This window comes from Anastrepha obliqua, chromosome 3 (assembly GCF_027943255.1).
Source record: "Anastrepha obliqua isolate idAnaObli1 chromosome 3, idAnaObli1_1.0, whole genome shotgun sequence".
Lineage (NCBI taxonomy): Eukaryota > Metazoa > Arthropoda > Insecta > Diptera > Tephritidae > Anastrepha > Anastrepha obliqua.
Genome location: NC_072894.1, coordinates 87796061 through 87823609, shown reverse-complemented (window position 1 = coordinate 87823609; position 27549 = coordinate 87796061). Strand labels below are relative to the sequence as shown.

Below are 27549 nucleotides of genomic sequence, written 5' to 3'. Positions count from 1 at the left end.
AAATTTCATTGCAAATCTCGACGCTAATTTTACAAATTTCACCGGAGTTGTCATCTCAGATGATCGTTCGACTGCCAATGTAGTAGTCAGGTATTTAGACAAAATTATGGAATTCAATTGTTGTTGTATTAACTCTCCAACTAAATGGGCTGCCCTTGCTCTCGCAAAGGAAATAAAAATTAAACTAATTGAAACCCATAGTATTTTAATAACTTATATTTGCCAATAATAAATTTATATCTTACAATTCACTATTATTTTCTAAGGAAGAATAAATATCATCCAATTTAATATTTACACATACCAATGCACAATACGCATTTAAGAACAATAAATACTGTAATTATATTAAATGATTAATTAGCTATTAAATTCGACTTAGACTGATGAGCAATTTGCTAAAAAATGACTTTCATTGAAAACTAACCCAAGCTATGCATTTTCATGAAAATTAATTTCCTTCACAGCTTGAAGTAGTGTTTTAACAGGTGTTGTTTTACATGCTGAATATTTGTCTGCTTTCATGAGGCGAATCGGTTGACTTCACAGAAGTGAACCTATTTAATTCATCGGGCAACTTTTGCTTGATAACCTCATTGTCTCGTGATTCCCCATAATTGTCTGAATGCGATTCCCTGTAAGATAAAATAAAAAAGAAATGTTATCGCTACTGTTCACAATGGTTGCAGAAGGGATATTTTTGAAAAAAAAAGAACATAACTTTTCATTCGACCATTTGTTTAAATTTAATATGTCCCACAAAAATGGCTTACATTTTTAGTAACTGCTTTACTAAAGTATAACTAAAGAAAGTTTAAGAAATTATGTTACACAAAAATAATTTTCTATTACCTATATTTCTCCTTCTGTGCGGCTTTAAATATACTCTTTGGACACTCTTTATAATACGGAAAACATTCACCAGGAGCTTTGCGGCCTTCTCCTATTTCCTGCGCACGAACATATTCCGGTATCAGATCAGCGAATGGTGAACTAGTTGCGCTATATTGCAGAAAAATAATACATTTTTGTTAACCATATAGTACTTCAAAATTTAACCTACGTTAAAAATAATTTCGTTATTTCACCGAAAACGCCAAAATGATTTATACTCCGGGAATGCACTTCGCATATGGTACGCAGAAGACATGCCTTGCCATTAATCCCGAAAGTCCCAAGCAAATCTTCTACAACTCCATAGAGCATAACTCTAAAAATTTAAATAATAAATTATTGATGTGGTGCTGAAAAATTAGATACACATGCCTCTCTCCACCATGGAATGCATGTTTAAAACGTTCTGGCAGTCGGGGTAGGTCCAAATTTTCTTCGTTCTGTCTCTCTTTTCTTATTTGAAAAAAAGGAGACTCCTTACCGAAGGATTCACTCTGAGCAGCCAAATCACGTTTACTTTTGTAGTGGAGATAACGCGCCATGTAATCCCCAAGCACGTGACCTGTTGACCGACCAAATTGTCTTGTGAAAATGGGTGGTAAATCACCCAGTGGGTTCGACTCGTCCGTCAAGCCGAGCTTGTCAAAATCAACTAAAGATAAAAAATTAAACATTATACGTATGTTTAAAGCAAATAAGAGTGTCTATGGTGATCGGTTATCTCGTAAATAGATTAATGGTACTCATTTAATGTCGCAAGCTGATGGCATTTTTTTGTTTTGCGATAAATTGGCAGCCAGGCGAAGCTCTAGTCAATGGCACTCATGGAAATTTGTAAGTTATTATTAGCTGTTATAGCCATACCAAAATTACCGCGTTGAGTTTTTCGCTTGGATGCTTATCTATTAGAAACACATAATTCATCAAATTTATATACATCTTGTCACGGGTGCGCTCATTTAATCGTATTAATAATATTTGCAACTTTACCAGTATTAAATAAATGCCACATTAAATGAGTACCGTGAGTACGCTTTTGCATCACATCACAACATTGGTGGTTTACTGCAGGATTGAGTGTTAAATTTATAGCACTTCATTATTATGTATTTAAAGCGCCAACTCTTTTTGCGTTTCAGTAAACATAGAAATTCCAGCCTCTAAATTTATCGACACTATGTCCTAGTGACGCAAGTAAATCTTTGAAAAAAATTGGGCAGTAGAACACCCATAAGAAAACCTTCTTAAATTTGGTACATTTACTACTCCCCACCCTATTTGGATCCGGCATAAATATTATTGAGTCAGACCGCTTTATTTAAATTCTGATTTAAATTCATGGAAAACTCGTGGAATTCGTGGAAAGTTATGAACTGATTTTAATATTCAAACCATCAAATTGGAGAAACGATATATGTAGGTACATATATATTTTTTTGGTACTACTTCAAGAGACCATCTTGTATCAATCCGCCTTGCCTAAGCCCTTTAAGTGATTTGTTGTCGGTATGCTCGAAAAATTGTATTTCGATCCGCTAGATAACGTTAGATGCGGAATCTTTCGTTGTGACTTATAACTACAAGAACGTGAGTTATATAATATATCTATATGTATCTATATATTATATATGTATATAATTTGTTATCTGAAAATCAGTTGTTTGCGTGCGGATAATGTTTCATACAAACGTTTTAATAGCCAGCGTGCATTTTCAAAAAACATTCCCTACCATACTTATTAAAAAATATCGAGATAAAAATCATTGAAAAAAGCTGACTCAAAAATTTGATTAGTAATAACTTGGAAATACACCCCTAATACAACGAAATTACCAAGTAGCAACAAAATCTGAAGCTCAAAAGTTCACAGATAAGTGAAACTATTCTTTGTACTTAAATGTTTTTTCTTTTTAATTAGAAATTTAAAATAATTCCTCATTTGCTAAAGTGAGATATTTAAAATTTCTGTATAAAATTACCTATATTTTAATTACAATTTTTAAATCCATTTGGCAAATGCAGATGTTGGAAATTTCTTTGATCTTGAACTTCTGTTCTATTACATTACGGAATTTATTTATAACTAGCAAACCCGGCCCGCTTCGCTGGGCAAATACACGGTGGATCCACGTTTTGGCATATATTTCGAGACCCTAGTCATCAATAAGTATGAAAATTACCCCATATTAAAGCACTTATCAACAGCTTTCATTTGATACCCATATTGTACATACACAACCAAAGGTTACCCGGGTCCACGTTTTGACCTATATCTCGAGACCCTAGTCACGGAACGGTATGAAAAATAGTCTATACTATAGAAATTATTAACAGCTTCCATTTGCTACCCATATTGTACATATACGTCCGAAGGTTACCCGGGTCCACGTTTTGACCTATATCTCGAGACCCTATCTACCAATAGGTATTCAAACTATACGGAAACCATCTTCAATACCAACTTAACAATGTGTGTAAGTTTGGTTTAATTCGGTTTAAAGACACGGCGGGTCCACGTTTTGGCATATATTTCGAGACCCTAGTCATCAATAGGTATGAAAATTAACCCGTATTAAAGCACTTAACCACAGCTTTCATTTGATATCCATATTGTACAAACATATTCTAGGGTCCACGTTTTGGTCTCTATCTCGAGACCCTAGTCACAGAGCGGATGGAAATACTCTGAACTAAAGCATTCACCAACAGCTTCCATTTGATACCCATATTGTACATACACATCCCCAGGTTACCCGGGTCCACGTTTTGACCTATATCTCGAGACCGTATCTACCAATAGGTATCCAAACTATACGGAAACCATCTTCAATACCTCCTTAACAATGTGTGTAAGTTTGGTTTAATTCGGTTTAAAGACACGACGGGTCCACGTTTTGGCATATATTTTGAGACCCTAGTCATCAATAGGTATGAAAATTACCCCGTATCAAAGCACTTATCAACAGCTTTCATTTGATACCCATATTGTACATACACAACCAAAGGTTACCCGGGTCCACGTTTTGACCATTTTCCCGGCAATTCTTCGAATTTTTCTCACCTTTTAAACCTTCCCTAGACCTCCACGAATAATTCAAGACCAAGATAAGATAAATCCGTTCAGCCGTTCTCGAGTTTTAAGCGAATATAGGGACAGATTTTCACATTTATATATATAGATAAGAAGAAAAAAATATATGGACCTCTAGCTCAGTTACACAATTTAATTGACCTTTTCATCTGATCATATCACAACTGAACTGTAATATCACAATATACCGGTCGACCTTTGAATTGGTATACTCAAGGCGGCTTCGGCATATCAGCTGATTTGTTTTGTTGAATGTCAAGTACCTTGCTTGAATGTCAAAGTACCTTGCTTCTATGTTGTTGCCCTGTTTATTTGTTTATATGCTAATTGAAATTTTGACATTAAAATCACTAAACTGCAAAACCAAATATGATACATGTAAATGCTCTTGTTATTCTACTGAAGTCGCCTTCTACGAATTCGCCTTAGGTATACTATTATCATATTAGTAATTACTCACTTGTCAATGGAAAGCTAATGGATACATTTGAAAAGAATCCTTCTGGTGGATGTCGGACCAAAGGCATTGCTATAGTAGGGGTAAATGTAAGTGAGGTGCCTGGTGGTAACGCGAGTCGGCCATCATCAGTTATCCACACCAAACGTTTTCGTCTCGAATGCGGTTGATTTGAGTTGCTTTCGAAAAATTCTTCTTTTTTTCCAATTTGCTCTGGGAAAGTTTTAGGTGGGGTCTCATTATTGCTGTGCGAAGTTGATGACGCTTGTAGTACATTCGAAGCGGCATTTGGCATCATTTGAATTAGTTCATATCCTGTAGTTTCCACTGCTATCGTCACTGCTAATGCGATCGTGAGCACATTCATATTAATCAACTTTGCATTATAATATAGGCGTAACTGAAATGCGCACATTCTTGAGATTCTAAACTGAAATTACATTTTAAAAATCTTTAAAATAAATGTATTTTATTGGGAAGAAGATAATTATATATAACATTTACATACATATATATAATATAATATTACATAATTGGCGCATACACCCTTTTTGGGTGTTTGGCCGAGCACCTCCTTCTATTTGTGGTGTGCGTTTTAAGGTTGTTCCACAAATGGAGGGACCCAGAGCTTGAAGCCGACAAGCAGATATTTTTTTATGAGAAGCTTTTTCATAGAAGAAATAAACTCAGAGGTTTGCCATTGCCTGCCGAAGGGCGATCGCTATTAGAAAAAACTTTTTCTTCATTTTGGTATTTCACCGGGACTTGAACCTACGTTCTCTCCGAATTCCGAATGGTAGTTACGTACCAACCCATTCAGCCACGGCGGCCGCCGTTTTCAGTTAGTACTAACCTTAAAAAGACAGCTGTTAAAATTTCATGATTTCTATTGATTAGTTCGTGAGTTATTGTGCTAAGAGTGACACTACTTTTGCTATTTTCAAAACAATGGATCAAAAAGAGTTTCGTGTCTTAATTTTACACCGGTTTTTGATGGGAAAGAATTAAACGATGATTTGCTAACTTCAAACGTGGTCGTAGAGACACCGATAATGTACAACGCTGTGGACATCCAAATGAGGCGGTAACACCAGAAAACATAAAAAAAATCCACAAAATCGTTTTGAGTGATCGAAAATTGAAGTCGCATGACTTAGGTGACATCGTAAAGATATCAAAAGACTATGAGAAAGCTCTGTTCAAAGTGGGTGACGTGTTTGCTCACTGTTGATTAAAAGCAAGAACGTCACCAACACACATTGGTCATGTTTAAACGTAATAAACCGGAATTTTTCATTGATATATGACAATGGAGAAACATGGATCCATCACTTCACTCCGGAATCAAAACGATCGTCATCTGATTGAACAGCAACTGGTAAACCTCGTTCACAACAGTAGGCAGGAAAGGTTATATCCTTGGTATTTTGCAAAGAAACGTCCGCATATAGCAAAGAAAAAAATTGTAAACGCGCCGTGTCAGAAATCAATCAAAACATTGGCAAAACCACATGAATTGAACTTCGAATTGCTCCCACATCCACCGTATTCGCCAGATTTGCCTCCCAGGGATTACTGGCTGTTCATAGACCTAAAAAAATGTTAGTAAGAAATTCAGCTCGAATGAAGACGTTATCGCCGAAACTGAGGCCTATTTTGAGGCAAAATATAAATCGTAAACTAGCGTTTCATATAAAGAAACTGCTATCATTGTATTCAAAATATTAGTAGAAAAAAACATTATTTTAAACTTTTAACAGGTTTTTGCAAGTTTACTTTTATGTACACAATATAAACATAGAAAAATAAGACAAAAGTTTACAAATCCAGTTAATTGAAATGAACATTATCTTACTGAAAGAATAACAAGGTTTCGCTTTTCGCCATTTTGAATAATTTTTTGTACCTAGTAGTGTTTTTCGTTTCGATTTACTATTGATTCGTTTCTAAAAATTCAACATCCTATTCCGATCGCTCACACAGCCATAGCCATGGCCCTGACCTACGAAATTGTGATTCATATACGCATTTAAGTTAAAACAATTTAATGTTTGAAATATACACTTATCAGCATCCTATGTAATCGCTTGATGATTGTGACTATTTGCACTGTGAGAATCACCTTGGCCACCACCTTCATGTGAACACTCATTTCCATGTTGAATGGCATAAATACCAACCAGATTCAGCAGCAGTCCAAATTTTTAACTTGCATCCCAATTTGCATTTGCAAATAAGATGGTTGTATCCTTAAAGAGCTAATTGAAACGCCTTTGGCTTAAATGAAGCGAAGCGTTCTATAAATTTATAATATTTTTAATTAGTACCTCGTTTTTAACTTTTTTATGCATTTTTTTAATGATTTTTAAATATTTTCAATGCAATCATGTTACAGGAAGGATATTTTGAAATTGGGGAGTCTCAGCATTTTTTGACAGATTTTTTACTTATGGAACTGTGCTTATGATCTTCGGATCTTAAATATGGTATAACAATGATTTGGTCTCGAGGAGACAATTTTATGTTGTTCCAAATTTATCAAAATCAAGTACCACGTTCATGTACTTACTTGCCATATTCTCTAAACTTCCACAAGATGAATTATAAAAAGCAAAATTCAATTTAATGAATGCGACTCAAGTTGGCTGTATTTCTGACTGTTCTCGAGTTTAGATAACATGTGGGCCGTGCTTTGTTCATCGGTGATCGCCATAGCCATTGAGATAAATGAACTTTGGAACTACAAAGTATTCTATTCGACAAAATTCCCGATATATGATAGTTTAAAATCCGACTACAAATTTTAAAGATATAAAGAAAAATGTGAAAAGGGGGCTTCTACGTCCGAAATTGCCTTGTAAAAATACTTTATTCTCAGGGGTGAACGGTGAACTTTTTTATATGTATGTATATGAACTTTTGTATATGTAAATCTATACTATAATGTCTGTCCGTTGTCCGCGCATCACTACGAAACGACAACACCAAATGACGTAAACATTTTTATATATTCATGTTTTCACCCAATGAAGGTTATAGGCATATTTTTATGATGGAACTCCCTTCCCACAGCCCCCAGGCCGCGCCACCACTCTCATTCGTCACTAATAATCGAATATTTGCTTCAATTTAATCTAAAAAATCTTAGTTTTTCCTATTTCCCACAATTTATAGCACACTCTAGACTTCATAATCCGCATAAGCTGTTCAACTATGACCCAAATGCAAAGTTCAAAAACGGTTTGAGAAAGAAAATTAATAAAAATAATTTTGCTTGATATTTTTCTGATTGGTTGTTTTGATTTTATTCAACGAGGCATAGCAACGGATGCCGAGTATTGTAATATTATGGTTATTATATTAATAAAAAAATATTTTCTATGAAATTATTGTTTGTAATTCTTTTATATACATATATTATAATATCTTAAATCCCTCAAAACTACTCCTACGCGAGCGGGGCCGCGGGTTAAAGCTAGTATATTATATATAAAGAAATCCATCATTTTAATTTTTTTTACGCAAAATGGATTACATTTTCCCCAAACTAGTAATATGCATATGTACATATACATAAGTACATGGATACACACATAGATATATATGATTTATTCAAACTACTTGTGATACTCACGTATCCAGTTATCTATTCGGTAAACAGAAATTACATAGCGTTTCCGATAAGGGAAAACTGTAAGTGTCAATCACTTAATTTGCTACCTAAATGTCGCGTAATTGATGATTATTTATTGCACTAGCCACAAGACCGCATACAATCAAACTCTGAACAGAACGTGAATGTACACACATATGTAGGTTGAAACAAACTCGAAAAAACGAGGAACACATAGATATGTATAATATGACATAATGAAACAAGAAAGCGGGACGATCCGATTACGAATCATTCATTACAAGCACTTATATAAAAACATAACTATGTAATATGTATACATATTTTTGTTATAGAAATCGCCCTGTTGGGCTTACATTTAAAGTGTACATATATATGTACTATATGTACATTTAGGTTCAATATATACTCGTAAACATAGGTTAACACGTTCGCGGACAGGAAACATTTCAAGGAGGTCAAAAGATATAGACGTGTGTTTGTTTTATTCCCAGTTATGATATCCTAAATTTTATTAAACACATTAGAAAATATACTACTTATATATGCAAAAATTCTAAAAATACACACACAACTGGAAACACATCTATTAACTAATGCAATGTGCCGGCTTAAAAAATTCAAAAAATTAAATGTAAACCAATTTGGAAAATCCTATTGACTACTGCGGAATGCAAAATATTTCTAAAAACTTATGTTTTATATAAAATTATATGAAATGAATGCGAAGCATTCACGTCCACGAACGTGTTGAAATGTTCATATGGTATTATGCCAATCCAAAGGTATTGTTATTGTTTTTAATATATTTCCTGAAATATTTCGCACTGTCAATTTTTAAAAGATTTCCTTTTGTTTAACACATTTTATGCAACTATGAATTGGTGTCCGAAAAATTTGGCGTATAAACAGTAAGTACAGCTTCGAATATTTGTGTATGTATGTATGATTTGCAATCACCACTAATACTTTCTTTAACTTCCGTATTTTTACTTTCTGGCCTTTATTCGTAATCGTTTCACCGATTGTTAAATATGCATGTCGTGTTCTTCATTTATACAAATGCGAATTAAGTAACAAAACGTGCAAGTGCGCAATGTTAAAAAAGTGAGAGCCCTATCAAGTGGTACTCGTCAATAAAACAATAATTCCATGTGTTAAAAAATTACTAGTGACCCATTATGAGTGGGAAAGAAATTGTACAAAATAGGAGAATTTTTGAAAATTTTCGAAAGTTGCTTAAAAATTAATAGTTCCCAATTTATTTGGGGACTGTTCACCGCTCTCAAAAATGTTTCAGTTTTGATTTACATCCCTTTAACGCTTTGTGAGATATTTGCATATTTATATACAATACATTACCAAGAATGATACATTACTATATGCATTATCAATACACACTATGAATTTCATACATTGTTAATAATTTTTTTATTTCTCGTTTTACGAAAAAATCGCACATTTTTGCACAAGAAAAAACGAAACTTTTTCAAAATCCTCACGATCCTCGCGCTGTGAAACAGTAAAACCAACTGTCAAAAACGTTTCTTATGTAAAAAAATACTTCCTATTTATACAAAATGGGATAGTCACTCCAATACATAATTGTGTCGTTTTTTAAAGTGAAGTGTGTTTTATTTATTAAGAAATTCTTACTGTATTAAAAAAAAAGGGAGATTTGGTTTGGTTTTAAATAATCAAAGAATGTAGATTAGTTATTATCAAAATTTTAATTTCTTTAGTCAAAGTTTTAATAATTTTAATAATAATAATTTGTATGGTATAGCTCCAGATACATTTTTAGTAAAATAAAGTACGAATTTGAGTGGCTAAAAGTTTCGGTTAATTTTTTTAAATTTTGTTTACTGATTGATATTTTTAGAGCAAAAATTAATATATTTCAAGGAAACTTAATACACATATTATTCTTTGCCCAAGTTTGTAATTTTCAGAAAATAAAAAATCATGATATTTCTGCAAAATTACTCAAATTCGAAGCAAAATTACTCAAATTTGGTACAATCCCAAAAATAAATACAACGCAAGTAAGACTTTGAAAAGCGGACGGTGCCACGCCCACTTTTTAATAGATGCGTGCACATCGATAATGACATAATAAAACTTTCCCAAACCGACTTATTACTCCGCACATACTATTATTGAGATTGAATGAAAAAACCCTAGCTTTGCATATGTTAAGACTAAATTTCCGTCTAATCGTCGGATGAAACTGCTGTACCTTTCGTCTTTCAAGAATTCCGTTACTTCTCAGACTATTGACCTCTGCTTAATTTCCTGCATTATGCTCGTCAATAAAGAGGTGGATATCAAAATATTATTGTAAAGCGAGTCAATTAATTAATTATTTAATTTAGGAGCCCCATTATTGCATTGTTCGGTTCTTCTCAATTCTGCAATCTGGCCAGCTGATGTGAATGTTCACCCTTACGAATTTTTTCAGAAGGATACTACTACACAGCAAAAGCACATAACTGACAACGTACGGGAAGAACTTGTTTCAAAGTCTTAAAGGATTTATTTCCAAAATGCCTCTGGACTCAGAACTAAGACAAAACTTTGTTTTCTATTAGTGGTCATCTGGATTATGACGTAGTTGTGAATTGTGCTGAATTTAGCGAGAACCAATACAGTAGGTTCTGTTTTTATGCGGTAGATACGTTCCGCAAGAAACAGCATAAAAAAAAAACAGCATAAAAAAAGCTACTAGTTCTATAGTAAAACTGTAGATACGTTTCAAATGCTAAAACCGCATAAATCTGAAATAATGTGATAAAATCGCATAAAAAAGGGCACTAGTCCCATATTATAACTATAGATACGTTCCATAGGCCGCATGAATCTGTGATGAGTTTTTGCTTAGCTGGTTTAGAATCTTGTTTATATGTACAATTCCCGATAGGTCGACATGCATTTTGTAATTAAAAAAAAAACCGCACTATTTCAAAACCGCATAAAAAAAAGCCGCATAAAAACAGAACCTACTGTATTATGTTTTGAATCCAATCTCTTCTACATGTACCCGATCTGTACGCATCTTCGTGCGTGGTATAACAGTTATTTATATTTGTATGTCCTATACTCCATCATTCAGTGCTGATAATAATATACAAAGCAAATGCAACTTTTGTATTATTGGTAACATAAATTTACCAATTATTGATTGGGTCTACTTACATGTACCTTCTGCTCAAATATGAACGAGACGGTATCAATAAAATGGTCCGCGGATGACATATGGCAAAAATAAACTTTTTGTTTTTTGGTAGGACTGTTATAAGCTTACATGGCAAATTTCAGCGTGATATGTCACATAGTTTGTTTTCTGTGCTACTATAAACAAGTCAAGCTCGAGTGTGTTCTTCGAATTCTTTTTTATGACTTCAATTGTCTCAAAATGTTTTCCACGGAGCGGCAACTTGAGCTTGGGAAACAGGAAAAAGTCACATGGAGCCATATCAGGCGAATACGGTGCTTGCGGAACGATATTAACATTATTTTTGTTCACATAATCGCGAACAAGACGTGATGTGTGAGCTGGTGCATTATCGTGATGCAAGAACCATGACTTGTTGTCCCACAATTCCTTCCTTTTAAGACGAATGTTCTCGCGCAAACGCTTTAAAACGTCTAAATAATATTCAGCGTTAACCGAATTTTGCGATTTGTGTGATTTTCAAGCACAATTTCCTTTACTTTTCCGATGTTTTCGTCGTTTACTGATGTTGCTGGACGACGTTCATGAGGCAAGTTTTCAACCGATGTACGGCCCTCTTTGAACGATTTGTACCACTGGAAAACACGTGCACGCGATAGAGCAGAGTCCACATAGGTTGTTTGCAACATTTTTAAGGTGTCTAAAGCCGAAATTTTGTTGGAATATCAAAATTTCAAACAAATTCTTTGAATTTCCAAATTAAATTCCAAGAACACACTCGAGCTTGACTTGTTTACAGTAGCACAGAAAACAAACTATGTGACATATCACGCTGAAATTTGCCATGTAAGCTTATAACAGTCCTACCAAAAAACAAAAAAATTTATTTTTGCCATTTGTCATCCGCGGACCGTTTTATTGATACCTTCTCGTTCATATTTGAGCGGAAGATATATAGTTAAAAATTATACATTAATTCCTAAAAATTAATCGCGGACTCGTTCTTTGTGAAGAACCCTTTAAGTTTAGACCTTATTCAAAGTAGTAGTTTTAAAAGCAAACTTCATGAATGAAAAAAAATCATCATTTACCTCTTAATATTTGCTTTGAATTTTATAGTTTAAAAACTCTTTGGGTATTTTAGGAGAAAATATGCATTACTTTTTAATAAGTAATATCCTATGTACGAGTTAGTTGGTTCAAGTGGTGATTCTTCCAGAATCCAACTAGCGCTTCCGCACCATTTTGTTGCTACATCCGAGTACATCTGCCGCTGAGGCAAGGTACGTAATCTCAGTTTGGCGATTTCGCAGAAAAAGGGTAATTGCTTTAAATGTGCAGAGAAATCGACAAAGCTAGTCGAAGTAACAAAAAGGTAAGGTCTGTCAGTACCCACTCGCTATCGGCGAAGGAACCGGCACCGGTTTGTGGAATCCATTGAGGAGGATAATTAAGAAATCCATTAGGATGGGAGAAACAGAATCAAGCTCAAAATCAATAGGATAACATCACACACATCAGCAAGCATTTCAGCAAGACGATGCCTTGCCACACTCGGTCAGAGAAACCATGCTGATAAGCCGTTCTGGTGACATACCACCTTGATCCCGGAATATATTCAGAAAATTCAAAATACTAGTTTATTCCTCAAAAGTGATATTATCGCCTTCAAAGTACTCCCAATCAACTGCAACGCACTAAAGCCAGCATTTGATCCAGCTCCCAAAACTTTTCTGGAGCCCTATTTTGGATATAGCCAAGAGAGCCGTCTTAGCTTTTTCCATTACTACCTTTTTTGGCTCGATCAATATCAGGTGAATTCGATATCTGTTAGATGCTATTCGTTTCGTCCTTAGTCAAAAATTCACCGATAATAATGGCACTGTGCAACAGTGCGTTATCATGGTGCAAAATCCACGAGATCTTTTTCCCCAAATCCTTTCTTTTCTGGCGATTTTTTCCCCTACTAAAATACACAAAGTAAAATTTAACAATTTCTTATCTCAATTGCGCTTTACGTGTAGAACGTGTAAGCATGTGTGAAGAAGAAATTTTTACACGAGCGTATTTGCTTATTGCGTTTGACACCTACTATACGCTAATCCTTTTTAATAACCGATGCACATACCGGTATTTTGATAATCTAGGCGGCCAAAAGTCAATTTTGAAAATGCATTAATTGATTTTAATAATGAATAAAATAGAAAGATAACACAATAGAGTATTCACTCCACCCCCTCTCGCGCTTTTTCGTCGCGCGCGCTACAGCCGTATTGTCAGTCAAAAGTTCATTGCTTATCACACTACACATATCTCGCTCGGCGTTCGGCAAGCAACAAATCTTCAAAAGAGTAAAGTTAACTTATTTAAAGTTATATGTCTCGTTTTAATGATGGAAATTGAAGCTTCAGGTATGTTTTTTCCAAATTTAATAAATATTTTATAGATTTTGTTCATTAATACGGTAATTTATTGAATTTAGTACAAGGAGAAATAGTGAATTTTTTACACATATTTTTTTTATTTGTTAAGCTGAAAGTTATACTTCCAAGTCCGTCCAAGCTTGAATTTTTTTTTCAGATTGTGTACATATGCTTTGAGATGTAGAATAAAGTAGAATTAGCTGCCGAAAACCGCAAATTAATTAATTGTGGAATTTCAAAAGTTTCATGGAACAGTTTTTTTAAAAGCGTTTTTTATACTTGTTATTTTTTGGTTTGTTTAAGGTTCTCAAGACACTTCAGGGGCTCGAATTGGTACTCGAAAATACATATTCCACCGCATACAAGCTCAGAATTTACCAAATTTGGACGAAAAATTAAACTCTTTACAACAGGAGCTTTTGGCAAGTGAAAAATACTCTGACGAACAGATACCAGCTCTTAAGCACAATTTTTCACATTTTAAATCACAAATCAAGAAAAAGTGGCTACAAGTACATAAAAAGGAAGATGTTTTCCTATCAAAGTACAAGTCTTGGTTGGAAGGAGGTTTTGAATTAACTGTTGCAGCAATACCGAAACGATGTGGCCGTCCTCACAAACATTTCAGTGACTCAGGTGAAAGATCTAAAAGACTCAAAACTGCAGAACTCAGATCTACAGTAAAGGACGAAAACTTGATTATGCATCCTCCTTCAGTAGAGTTAATCAAAAGTGGAGAGAGAGATGCTTCTAAAGTATTAAAAGACATTCAAAACTCTCCGATACGTGCGACAAAATACAAAAAGGCATTTTCAAACACTAGGAAAAAAGAAATGCACTCTTTATCACCAATGCAAGCATTGAAAATGATGATTGATGCTGATCTAACAAGTGCTCAGTACGAAGTTATAAGGAACACATGTAAAAAAATTATTCCCTGCTACACACTTATTCAAAAAGCAAAAAATGAATTGTATCCGCCTACTGAATGTATCAGAATTACATGCACTAGTGCCGAATTTGATTTACAGCCCTTGGTCGATTTTACATTTACTTATTTGGAAGTAGTTCTTTCAGCCCTTAAAGAACAAGAAAGATTGTCCCTGAAACTTATTTGTAAATGGGGATGCGACGGCTCACAGCAGTCACAGTTTAAACAAAAACTAACTTGGCATTTGATAATAAATAATTAGAACATTAATAATGATGTCTATTTTATATAATTTAACCTATAAATACCAAAAAAAAAATTCATTTTCTATTTATTCTAGTACAAAATGGTTGTATCTTTAAAGATACTACGGTCATTTAAGGGTTAATAATATAATAGTTCAATAAAAAAAGTCCATTGTCTAAATGATGATGAATAAAAGTATTTAAGACTATAAAAAACGTTAAAATAGTTTTGGCCGCCTAGATTATCAAAATACCGGTATGTGCGATGTTTCAATATAAAAACTATTCCTCAAAACAATCACACAAGAGGAACCAATAACATACACTTTTACCTCTGCCGAACTCAGGTGTGGCCCGATTCCCAATTATAATTCACATAATTACATTTCGGGTGCATTACGCGTACACAATACCGCTTATGTCTCTACGCGCAACAATTGATGTACATAGGTGCCACAATGCCTTTGATCACCTTCAAACGAAATTCGGCTAACTTTGCCAAATTATATAGGCGTGTTACATCGAATATGGCGAAAACTTATTTAAAGCCACATAATGACGCAAATATAGAATTTATTATGCAAATCAGCAAAAATTGATACTGCGTCTTATAATTTCCTTCATTATATGCAATGTTGTTTTCTTTGGTACATTTAAAGTTCATGATGTTGTTATCTATGGTAACATTAACAACAATAGAATATCGACAAAATATCTATAACTAACCCAAAAGATCTAGTAGTTTTTGAACTTTTTGGTAGGATTTTTTGATGAATTTAAACCTTTTTTATGCAGCAAAGCTGAGAGTGTTTTTACTTATACTCGTACAATGGTTGTTACGCATTTGTAAATTTACATATATAATACTAGTACGTTATAAAGGATTTTCCAATAACAGGTGTTATTGGTGAATGGATTGCGCTATCGAGAGATGATTAACGAATTTTTATGGCCGGAATTGGATGGTATTCATCTGGATAACGTTTATTTTCAACAAGACGGCGCTACGTGCCACACAAGCAACGAAACCATTGATCTTTTTGGGGAAAAGTTTCCGGACCGTGTTATCTCTCGAAGAGGTGACCACAATTAGCCACCGAGATATTGTGATTTAACATCTTGTGACTTTTTTCTTTGGGACCAGGTGAAAGAGAAGGTCTACGCCAAACAGCCCAGGGTCGATTCAAGACCTCAAAGATGGAATTCGTGAGGTTATCAAGGAAATATAGGGCAGCCACTCTGCAATTTGGTTATGGAAAATTTCATGAAAAGGATATTGTCCTGTAAGCGTGGTCGTGGTGGTCATTTGCCTGATGTTATTTTCCGCTTTTAACGGCATACCTTCCTCTTTATAATGAAATAAACATCCGATCATTTATATTAAAAAATAGCATTTTTCTTTGAATATCAAAATAACACCTCGTATTGGAAAGCCTTTTATTAAGTATAGTGAGTAAGATTATTCTAAGGTATTTACAATGGTCTTTGTAAGTGATTTGTTTATGAAAAATTATACCAACTACTCAACTACTCTTAATGAGTTATTATAAAAAAATAAATAATTGGCGCGTACACTTCTGTTAGGTGTTTGACCGAGCTTCTCCTCATATTTGTGGTGTGCGTCTTGGTGTTGTTCCACAAATGGAGGGACCTACAGTTTCAAGCCGACTCCGAACGGCAGATATTTTTATGAGGAGCTTTTTCATGGCAGAAATACACTCGGAGGTTTGCCATTGCCTGCCGAGGGGCGACCGTTATTAGAAAAATGTTTTTATTAATTTTGCTTTCACCGAGATTCGAACCAACGACTTCTCAGTGAATTCCGAATGGTGATCACGCACCAACCCATTCGGCTACGGCGGAAAGGTATATTTTCTTTCCATGTAAATGTGGACGGTTGTGCTTTTATTTGCGGAAATTTGATGTCTTAGACCAATCGGTAATATCAGTTGGGATCCCTGTAAAGATAGCTTTAACTTAATTCAAGTTTTTCAAAACCGAGAAAATTAAAATGTCGTCAGCGTCAATTAAATGAACTACATACATACTATGCATTTGAGTATTTAAGTATTTGAGCTGATTAAACGCTATAATAAAAAGTGTTACCGAGAGAGCAGATCCTAGTGGTATGCCATTGTGTAGGGCGTAAGTGGTAGAATGACGTGGGCTACAATTCTAGCGAAAGCTCTCTCAAAGTCGACAGTGGTGTTTGACAGATAATGCTTTTAAGGTACAGTCTTCAAAGATCGATATCACCCAAACCCGGTTGATAAGCGAATTATCAATCCTTTTTGTTGGGATACCACATGATCCTCTTGGAAACAATTTTTTCAAGAACTTTTGACATTTTTGGTATTAAGGATATAGGTCTAAAATTTTGGAAAAACGAATTGGAATTATTTGATTTTCGGAGAGGGAGAATCAGAAATGAACTGTTTATAAGCAGAGGAGGATGCACATGGTAATATGTCTTAATTTGAACGTGTGAACGAGTAAATATTTATACATACAAACGTAAATAAAAAATATAAAAAATGCTCAAAACTTTTGAACATCTGCATGTTTTTGTTTTATATGTATGTACATACGGTTGTTTTCAAATGATTTGCGGTTCGATAAGAGAGGGCGTTGCTATTAGCCTGAATTGTTTTTTTTTTATTTCAATCTGTCAATTCATTCTGCGATTACATGACATTTAGTATCGACGTGTCACAGAATTTTCTACAATGGAAAAAATCAGGTATCGTGTGGTGATTGAGTTTTTATTTTTGTAAGGCTTAAAAGTAAAGGAAATTTATAAAATTAGTATCGTAGAAAGATGGGTTGCTGAACTTAAACGTGGTCGTACAAGCCTTGAAGACGATCCTCGTCAAGGACGTCCAAAAATAGCAACAACGCCAGAAATCGTAGAAAAAACACAGGAAATCACATTGGAAAATCTTCAAGTGACTGAAAGAGATTTAGTAGAAGCCCCAGGCATCTCATTGGGCATTGTAAGCAATATTTTGACTGAAGTATTTGGTTTCAGAGAGCTGTGTGCACAATGGGAGCCGCATTCGCTAACAATGGAACAGAAACACATTCGAATGCGACATTTAGAGCGTTTTCGAAATGATAAAGTGGATTTTGTGCGTCGATTCAACACTATGGATGAGACTTGTCCTATAACCATGATCCTTAATCAAAAAAAGAGGCTAAAGAGTTGTGTGAGCCTGGTTTTTCGGCTCCGAAACCAGTTAGTGACCAGAAGGTGTCAGCCAAAAATTTGTTATCACCAGTTTTTTAGGATTCGAAAGGAATTTCGTTTTCGTATTACTTGCAAACTGGTAAAACAATATATTCCAAATATTATTGTAACCTTTTAGACCAGCTGAAGGAAAAAGTTGGTGAAAAAATACCCAGTTTGTAAACGAATAATGATGAAGTGTGGAAGCTTATTTTGCAGCCCTTCCAGATTCTCACTTCAGGGATGGAATTCATCATTCAGGAATTCATAAATTGGAATCTAATTGGAATAAGTGCATTGATGTCCAGGAAGCCTATACTGAATAATAAAGTATATTTCAAACCATAAAATTGTGTTTTTCTTATCAAACGCAAAACTTACTGAACAACCTAGTTTATTGAAAAAACTATATCAATTCAGTCTCTAGAGGTATGTATAAGGGGTTAAAATCAAAAGTGAAAATAAGGAAATTTCAAATGTGCGTGCATCAAACTGGCTGACACACTTTATATTATTTCACTATGGTTAAGCTATACTAATAGCATTCTTAAGGGTACATGCTCTCGCCCACTTTATTAAACGCTTACATTTTTTCATCGCTTTAAAGGTTTTCACTCGTTTTTGTAAATATTCTTAAATTTTTTGATATGTAAACGGCCTAGTTTCCATTTTACGGGCACGCACTTTTACATGCACTGTGTTACTTTTTGAATTTCTTGATTTCCTTGATTTCAGACTTTTTACTTCTTCTGTATTCGCGTATTACTAATTTGAATTAAAAATAAAACAAAACGTCAACTTCAAAGACACTAAAAGCTTGTTTTCAAATCGCGCTTAATGCCTGGATGCTTGACTGACTGCAATACTTACACACAACCAATTATAGATCGATTGAACCAAATAGCCTTAAGTGTCATGTAGTGCGGGTAGACGGATAATTGAAAAAGTATTTTGTATATAAGTACATATGTATTTCATGCGCGCATCAAAGGGGTGTTTGGCTAAGCCCCTCTTCCAATTTGACGTGCACGTCTTGATGTTCCACAAATGAAAGGACCTACAATTTCATCACGCTTCTGAATGACGGATCATTTTTATGACGAAAATGTACTCGAAAGTTATCCATTGACTGTTGAAGGGGATCACATCTTTTCTATAAGTAAGTGTTTCATGTTAACAGTGAGTCCTGAACCCGTGCTCTACCGAATGGTAGTCAAGCACAAACATTCCAAAACGGCGACCGCGCGTTGGCGGTAAGCAGGGTAAGCTTTTGCTTCTCAGACGCTCGCTGTTTAGCCCATTTGGCATATACATATACATGTGTTAATAGGAATGTTTGTAAAGCAATTTTAGTTGAAATATATTTTTTAAGAAATTAATTGCTTTATTTACCCGGTCCTACAGTTTCTGAAACACCAAACATTGAAGCTCATTATTGTATACCACTGTATTTAGTATTCTTAGATTCGTTTATTCGCAATCTAAAAGGTAAATTTTCAAAGCATTTTTCCCGATAACACTTCGAATCTTGACGGCAATGCTATACTAAACGTAAAAAAATTGCATAATTTTTATAGTTAGGAGATTTTGCGGAGGTTCAGATGGAAATAAATCTTTGGTATAAAATAATTTACAAAATGAGCTCTGAGGAAAAGCAAAAAACAGCTTGAATGAGTAGTCCATCTTTAGATCTATAAAGACTTAACTCTACGGTGGAGAGAATTTTAAGAAAATTTACTGAAAGCGTCGAGTTCAAATCAAATTATCCTTTTTTTGGATTTTTTGGATTCAGTTAGTTGTCATGAAAAATGTTGTTTATTTGTTTCATTATTAATATTTTTTAGAGCAATGAAACAGATTTATTTCGTTTTATGTGCACATACATACATATGTAGTTATGTACTTAAATGTGTAAACCTATTTTTAAGTTTTTCCCACTTTTTATAAAAAAGTTCTGTAAGAAAGCCTACAAATATTTGCTTATTTTATATATGTATTTATATTTATGAGAGGATTTTATACAAAACGTGCCCACCACCCACCGACCGCCCCCTCCGTTGAAAAAATACCTAGTTACACGCCTGATATATGTATATTCGTATATACTTACATACGCATATATGTAAGCATGAATGTGTCTAAGTATCGCATACCTGACATCTTCGAATACAAATAAAATCCACTTTAACTTATTTCAAACAACTGTAAAACCAAGCTACAGCAGCACCTGCATTTGTGGCCTATAACCAGAATCCAATCAGGCAAATGTGGAAAACGAAAGCCAATGACTATCATGTGCGAAAATGGTGAACAAGAATTCAAGCGCATTTAGAAGTCGTCCTCGTCAACGTGTCATCAAACTCGCTTACAATAACGCCAACAAAAAAATGTTTGGATCAACGCGAAGACGCACGCACAGCAAAGTGTTATTGGTTTTCTTTTACTAAAGCAAGGCTTTTAGACTTGATTAGAATTAAAGAAAAATGATAGTCATCTTGAAAACTGCATACTACGTAGAGTACTGGTTTGGATGCATGTGTCCCTTAGTGGTATTTGCCTTCAGATGTAATTTAAAGTTCAGAAATAACAAACGAGCAGTGGAATTTTCAAGTGAAATTCACTATTAAGTGTTGAGAGTGCGCATTTTTAGCGGTCCTTGAATATGTATGTGCTTGTTCTTCAGTTGAAATTAAATAGTATGTATAATGTACAAGTACATATGTATGTAACTTGTAACGTTCAAAAGGAAGCAACAAAGGTCAATCAATATATGAGTATATACTGAAATCATTAAACTGTTTCATTTAACTAAATTTCGCTCATCTTTTTGTTACCAATTGAAGCACATTCTTCAAGTAAGAAAAATATCGAACTGAGTTATACGTTTGTTATGATATTATATTTTAGGCTATCGGCACTGGAACATATTATTGTATTATTAGTATGTGTGAATTATTATTTCCTTCATTACTAGAATAAAAAGCAGTCTGTCTAACTAAAGCGTAAAACTTAGATTTCCGTTATAAAAAAAATTAATGCTGTTAATAGGCGTATCCCTAAAGCTTCAAAAATGTCACGTGCATCTGCAGCAAAATATTTGCAGAAGTCGAAGGCGTTCATAAATAAATAGGTGCAACGATATACAGAAGTTAATAATGTTGATCACTTCCTCGGATGAGGCCAAAAAATAAAAAAATACCTACCCAATAAGCAAAATTGTCGGATTTGGGGCTCAGAAAATCCACACGTTACTGCAGAGAAGCAAATGCATCCACAACGAGTCACTGTTTGGTGCGGTTTTTGGTCTGGCGGCATCATCGGGCCATTTTTTTCGAAAATGAGCGAGGAGCCGCGGTTACAGTAAATGGCGAGCGTTACCGTGACATGTTTCCAAAAATTGAAGAGGATGACAAGGACGACATTTGATTTCAACAGGACGGTGCAACTTGTCACACTGCCAAAGTTACACTCGAACTTTGGGCTACCGTTTTTGAAAACCGAATAATCAGTCGAAATTCCGATATTAATTGGCCACCTCGGAGCTGTGATTTAAGCCCGTTGGACTATTTTTTGTGGCGAGCCGTTAAGGACAAATGTTATGCGAACCATCTAGAGACGATTGATGCTTTAAAACACGAAATCGAAGTTGCCATTCATGAAATTGGAGCCCAAACAATCGAAAATGTGCTTAAAAATTGGGTTGATCGAATGGCCTACTGTAAAGCCAGTCGTGGCAGTTATTTGAACGATATGGTGTCTTATTCATAAATGACAATGTCCAATCTTCAAAATAAAAAAAAAGTTTGAAAAAATATTGATTAGTTTTTTTTTTTGTTATAGTCGATTCAAAAAGCAAATTTTACATGGCCCACCCTATACTTGTATGTATAATTGGCGCTTACATTCGTTTTGGGTGTTTGGCCGAGCTCCTCCTTCTATTTCCACAAATGAAGGGACGTACAGTTTTAAGTCGACTCCAAACAGCGGATATTATTATGAGGAGCCTTTTAATGGCAGAAATACACTTTTTTCTTCATTTGTGTTTGACAGAGATGCGAACCTACAATCTTCGAATTCGGAATGGTAGTCACGAATCAACCCATTCGGCTACAAAGGTCACCGGGCAAACGCATTATTCACAGATGATTCTTCCTTTTGGGTGCATAATTGCATACGTTGGTGCTAGTATAATAAATAAATAATTTTTTTATATATTTTATAACTAATAACAGCTAATATTGCGGCTTTCCAACGAGCTTAACCAAAACTGGTTCATAAATGGTTTAGCATAATAATCAAAAAACAGAAGAAGCAAAGAAGTCTATAGGTATTTTTTCGAGAAATATTTTTAGATAGTAGTTTCACTTTTTCTTCTTAACCACCATCTGGCAGAAATCGAATTTTGTGTGAACCTTTTTTACGTTGGAAAAATAAAACATAGCCGAACACTCCAGTCGAAAATAATTTTCATCATAAAAAAGAATTAAGAAAAAAATTAGCTACTGCTTCCGTGGATGTTGCAACCTGTGGATGCTAATAACGTTAGAATATATTTATAAGGCTTTTGAATTTTCCTGCACTACCGTATTTACAGGAAAAATGGATGAACGCTTGTGAAGCAAGTACACAACAATCAGGGCTCTATAAGATATAACGACCACATTTCTGATATATGATAAATCAGTGGTATGGGAGCTGTATCTCCCAGACTACCGATCTCGACAATTTTTGTGGTATACATACTTTGTGTGATTATTGGATACTTATTCCACAAAATTTCGCGGTTTTATCTTTCTAGTAAATGAAGGCTAAACCTTATATCTGAACCACTATGTATGTGACCTTCTTCTACAGATTAAAAAAATAAATAATTGGCGCGTACACTTCTGTTAGGTGTTTGGCCGAGCTCCTCCTCATATTTGTGGTGTGCGTCTTGATGTTGTTCCACAAATGGAGGGACCTACAGTTTCAAGCCGACTCCGAACGGCAGATATTTTTATGAGGAGCTTTTTCATGGCAGAAATACACTCGGAGGTTTGCCGTTGCCTGCCGAGGGGCGACCGCTATTAGAAAAATGTTTTTATTAATTTTGCTTTCACCGAGATTCGAACCAACGACCTCTCTGTGAATTCCGAATGGTAATCACGCACCAACCCATTCGGCTACAGATTACTATCTTAAAAAAAAGGATTTTAGGACGGCAATGTTTTAGCGCATTGACACCTCGTATCTTGCTCGGTTACTATACGTTAGCATCGCGTTTTAACTTATAGTACAGTACACAGAAGGAAGAGTTATAGGAGTACATAGATTGTGAAGTGTATGTTTTATATCGATATATTATTGATGAATTGCCAATTTTTTTCATTTTTTAGTTTTTAATAATCACTTGAAAAAAACTTTACAAGTACAAAATTATAGTCCAAAATAAATTTGTGTACAAAATTTTACCACCCAGAATATTAATTCTAAACTGTTTTATCTTTATAGAATTTCGAAAATATAGAATTATGACCCAAAGGAAGTTAGGCTGTTTAGAATTTTGGACACATTTTTGCTTGTCTCCACAGTCTCCAAACTTGAATTCCATAGAACATTTGTGGGATGAACTCGTCATGTCGCTAAAATCAATAAAACGAACAAAACCCAACTAAAGGAAGTACTCCAACGGAGATTATTAAATTTGGGTCCATGCTAATAAGTCATCCAAAAGGAACGCCTACTAAAATGAAAATGTCATTGAACGTAATATTTTATTTGTGAAATTGAAATATGTGAATAATTTTACCACTTAAGTAAAATTTTTATTCATGGAGTTAAGTTAAGTTTATGTTAATTTTAATTATACAATAAATATGTGGGTTTTTCTTAGCCTAACATTTTTCATTACATTCATTTATCCTCAAGATACAACGTATTGAAATTAGCAATACATGAATATGCAAAAAATATGCAATTTCATAAAATTCCGGCATCTAGTAATAAGAAACTGCAATAAATATCATGACGATATGTTTTCCCTTAAACGTTTTTTCTTTTCTTTTGGTAGATCCAACCTTCAATATTCCAGTATATTACAATATAAGATCCTCTATATGCCGGATATTCCTTAAGAATCGAAAAAATGCGGCCTGCATTGGAATTTAGCATGTCCATAATTTGAGACATTAGATTATATTAGATATGTGGGGGGTTGGACAAGTCCAAGCATTCAGTCAGGAGACCATTGTACTACACCCGGATAAATTTCAGTAGAAAGAATAGAGAGATAGGAAAGATAAAATGTGGTTGATAAAACGGAAAAATTAGTTTGAGGTCACTCTCCAACAAGTCTCTTAGATTCATCGATGAATCCATAGTTAAATAGAAAGGGTTCAGGACCTGGTGGCATTCTTGCAGAGCCTTCATTAGTCAGTTTATCAGCTAACTCGTTCCCTGTAATACCACAATGTGCAGGCACCCAAATAAGACTAAGTTTGGTGGGTTTTGCAACACTGTTCAGTTTTGTCTTATATTCACCGACTAACTTCGAAGAGCAGCATGGGTTAGCAAGGGCTTTTAGTGCAGCTTGACTGTCACTACAAATTCCGATACTGCTACCCCGCTACTTTTTCTCAATTAGCTAGTATGCCACGTTCAAGATGGTATAGAATTTGAGACATAGTATCAGACTATTTTGATTGTCATTTCTTGTTGAAATTAATTATTTTCAACTATCCTAGGTCACACGTAAGGTATTGGATGCATTTCAGTTTCTTTGTTGTAGGACTAACTACTTTTTAAATAACCGCGGTCTTAGGCACACGAACAGGCTACTTGGCCAGTTGGACCTTTTCTGAGAAAGGCATAGTTTCAAATATAAATCGCATGTGTTACTATGTCTATAACTATCCTAATATAATTTATTTATTGCACAAACATAAAGTTGCTAACACCTAATTAGCTACGCAATATTTTCACCAGTTTTAACAAGGTTTTTTTTAGCTTTCATTAATTTTTTATAAATAAAACCTCGACGAATTTTCATCAAAATTGAGAACTTTAAGGAATTTAAAAAAGGAGTACATATTGAAAATGTTATGCATTCGTTAAATGGAGAAATTGCGAAGGGGGAAAATTGATCAAAAATCAGCGAGAATTTTGAGTTACCTCGAACTTACACTTTATTAAATTATACTAAACTTTAATGGGATATTACGGGCAACCGTATGTATCTATGTGCACATAATCAAGTCCTTACCCAAAATTAATCGAAAAACTTTTCTATGTCAACTTATAAAAAGACAGATGAATCCAATTATCATGCAACTATATTCTTATTAGGCAGTAAATTGATTTGCATGAAATCTTTACAATTTCACTACCCTGTTAAGATACACCAAATCATTTTTATACATAAAAATCAGTTATTTGGGGGGCAAAAGTACCAACATTTGATACAATTTATATACATACAGGTACATGCTTGTAGATTTTGATTGTTCTTTTTCGGTTTGTTTACTTTTGTATGTGGAGAATTTCACTTTTCCAGCGAGGCAATAAATATATTTTTTATAAACTAATTCTATCTTTTACACGGTTGTATAAAAAACTTTTATTGGGAACAAAACTCACAATGTAACTGACGCATCTATTGATTCTCCCCGTACATGCACAATGAGCATGAAATCAAATTCGGGAATCGAAACCACGGACAAAATTGGTAAAGAAACGAAAATAGCAGAAAACTCCGTCGTATCAGTAATGACTGCGCGCGCAAGTGGATTGAATTTAACTAAGCCAAATTTACAAACTGACCAACATCTATCTACTCGTAACTCCGGCTTCAAGCGTTGATTACCTGTACTGACTGAATGCATTAGTATACACTTACATACTTATGTGCACAGTATGTATATAAAAGTATAATGTTTGTATGCATGAATATAGGTACACGCATATTGTGTGGTTTCTGGTTGTTCTTCTGTTGTAGCGCCTGTTGGTTAGTTTTTGCTGCTCGGTTTAATTTTTCGCTCTATCTCTCTGTGCTACGAAAACAAGTAATACTTTAACGTACTTCCTTGTTTTAGTGCAAGCCGTTTGGTGTTTCTTGTTCTCACAGAAAACGAAAATACTGCAGTTAGCCCAACGAGTTAACAGTAACCTTTAATATAAAATGGGACAGCTGGTATTAAGGAGTCATTTTAAACTAACTACATACATATATCCAACTTTAAGTCGTTCCCACGACAGTCGGTTCTACGTAACCGGAACGACCCGGCTTTATATTCGGCCATGGACGGTCACTTCAGCAGCATTCCATAGCGACACCAGATGGAGTTCATTAGTTATGCGTTTCGAAATAGTCCACCCGCATGGTGCCGGTTTCTATTAGGAATTAATGGAGACATTTCCAATCCACTGATGAGATGTCTTCCAACCCATTAAACTGTGGTGCCTCAAAATATTTGAAGCGAGTTTTGAATAACGCAGGACATCCGCAAAGGAGATGCCCTACAGTTCCCCTTGAATCCCGCTCCCTACATTTCCTACATCCCTCGCTGTCCGAGATTTCTATTTTATAAGCATACGCTGCTACAGGGTTATGTCCGGTCTGTACGCCTATCATAGTTCTACAATCTCTTCGTATTAGTGATAGTATAAATTGAGTACGACTGTGATCGTCTAGTCTACACATGATTTTTGCACCTGCTACCTTTCCAACTTCGAAAACCCCAGCCTGGAAGACAGTGCAGTGTGTTTAGGTGTCCTTAGGTCTAACACTGGAGAGAGACATTTTAGAACCGTCCGTATAAAAAATAAGTGCATTGCATTTGGGGCTAAAGCCCTTAAACCATCCTTTACAAAAACCCTATAAAAACCGGAGCCATGTAGCCCATATTGTTCCGGTTTATTAAGCCATGTCCATAGTTCTTGAGTTCGTTTAGGGTTTTTAGTCTACATGCATACTTCGCTGCAATGTTTTCTGCAAAAAGGTCTATCGGTAGTAGATCAAGTATGTACATATTGGAGGGTCGCCGTTGCAGTCGTTCTTAGCGCTCCTATAATGCAGCAGCCGTAACAAAGCAGCTAGTCGCTGAATCTTTGTTCTAGGCCTGTTTTCTGGCCTTTTTTCACCCTTTCCTCTGCATTTCGGTCCCACAGTAGCTTGCTGTCTAGTACTACCCAAGGTATTTTGTGTATTGTTTGTGAGTAAGTGCAGCGCCGTTTAGTATTGGGGTCCTCCACTGTGAGATCTTATACTTTCTTACAAACAGTATGTCCGCATTTAGATTCAGTCGTGCCTGATTGCCGTTTGCTGAGCCGATCTGAGACTTTGTCATAATGTTAATGCTGATGCTAAGTAATTTACTATGGCAATGTAATCCGCATATGTTATTAGCAAATTTCTGTAATATCCCATCATCCACTGCTAGCCATAGGGGTAGTGATAGCACACCACCTTGAGGGTTACCCCTGCCCACTACTTTGAC

At 34.9% G+C, this 27549-nt stretch overlaps 1 protein-coding gene across 1 annotated transcript; it reads right to left on the bottom strand.

Annotated features, from left to right (window-relative positions):
• Positions 1-404: 404 nt before the first annotated feature.
• Positions 405-25568, bottom strand: LOC129242683 (uncharacterized). The gene is made up of 6 exons (XM_054879471.1): positions 25532-25568; positions 4446-4872; positions 1267-1546; positions 1064-1210; positions 853-1002; positions 405-635 (listed from the first exon to the last, which is right to left on the bottom strand). The coding sequence occupies exons 2-6, from the start codon at positions 4855-4857 to the stop codon at positions 497-499; spliced, it is 1128 nt and encodes a 375-aa protein (XP_054735446.1). The 5' UTR covers positions 4858-4872; positions 25532-25568; the 3' UTR covers positions 405-496.
• Between the last annotated feature and the right edge of the window lie 1981 nt (positions 25569-27549).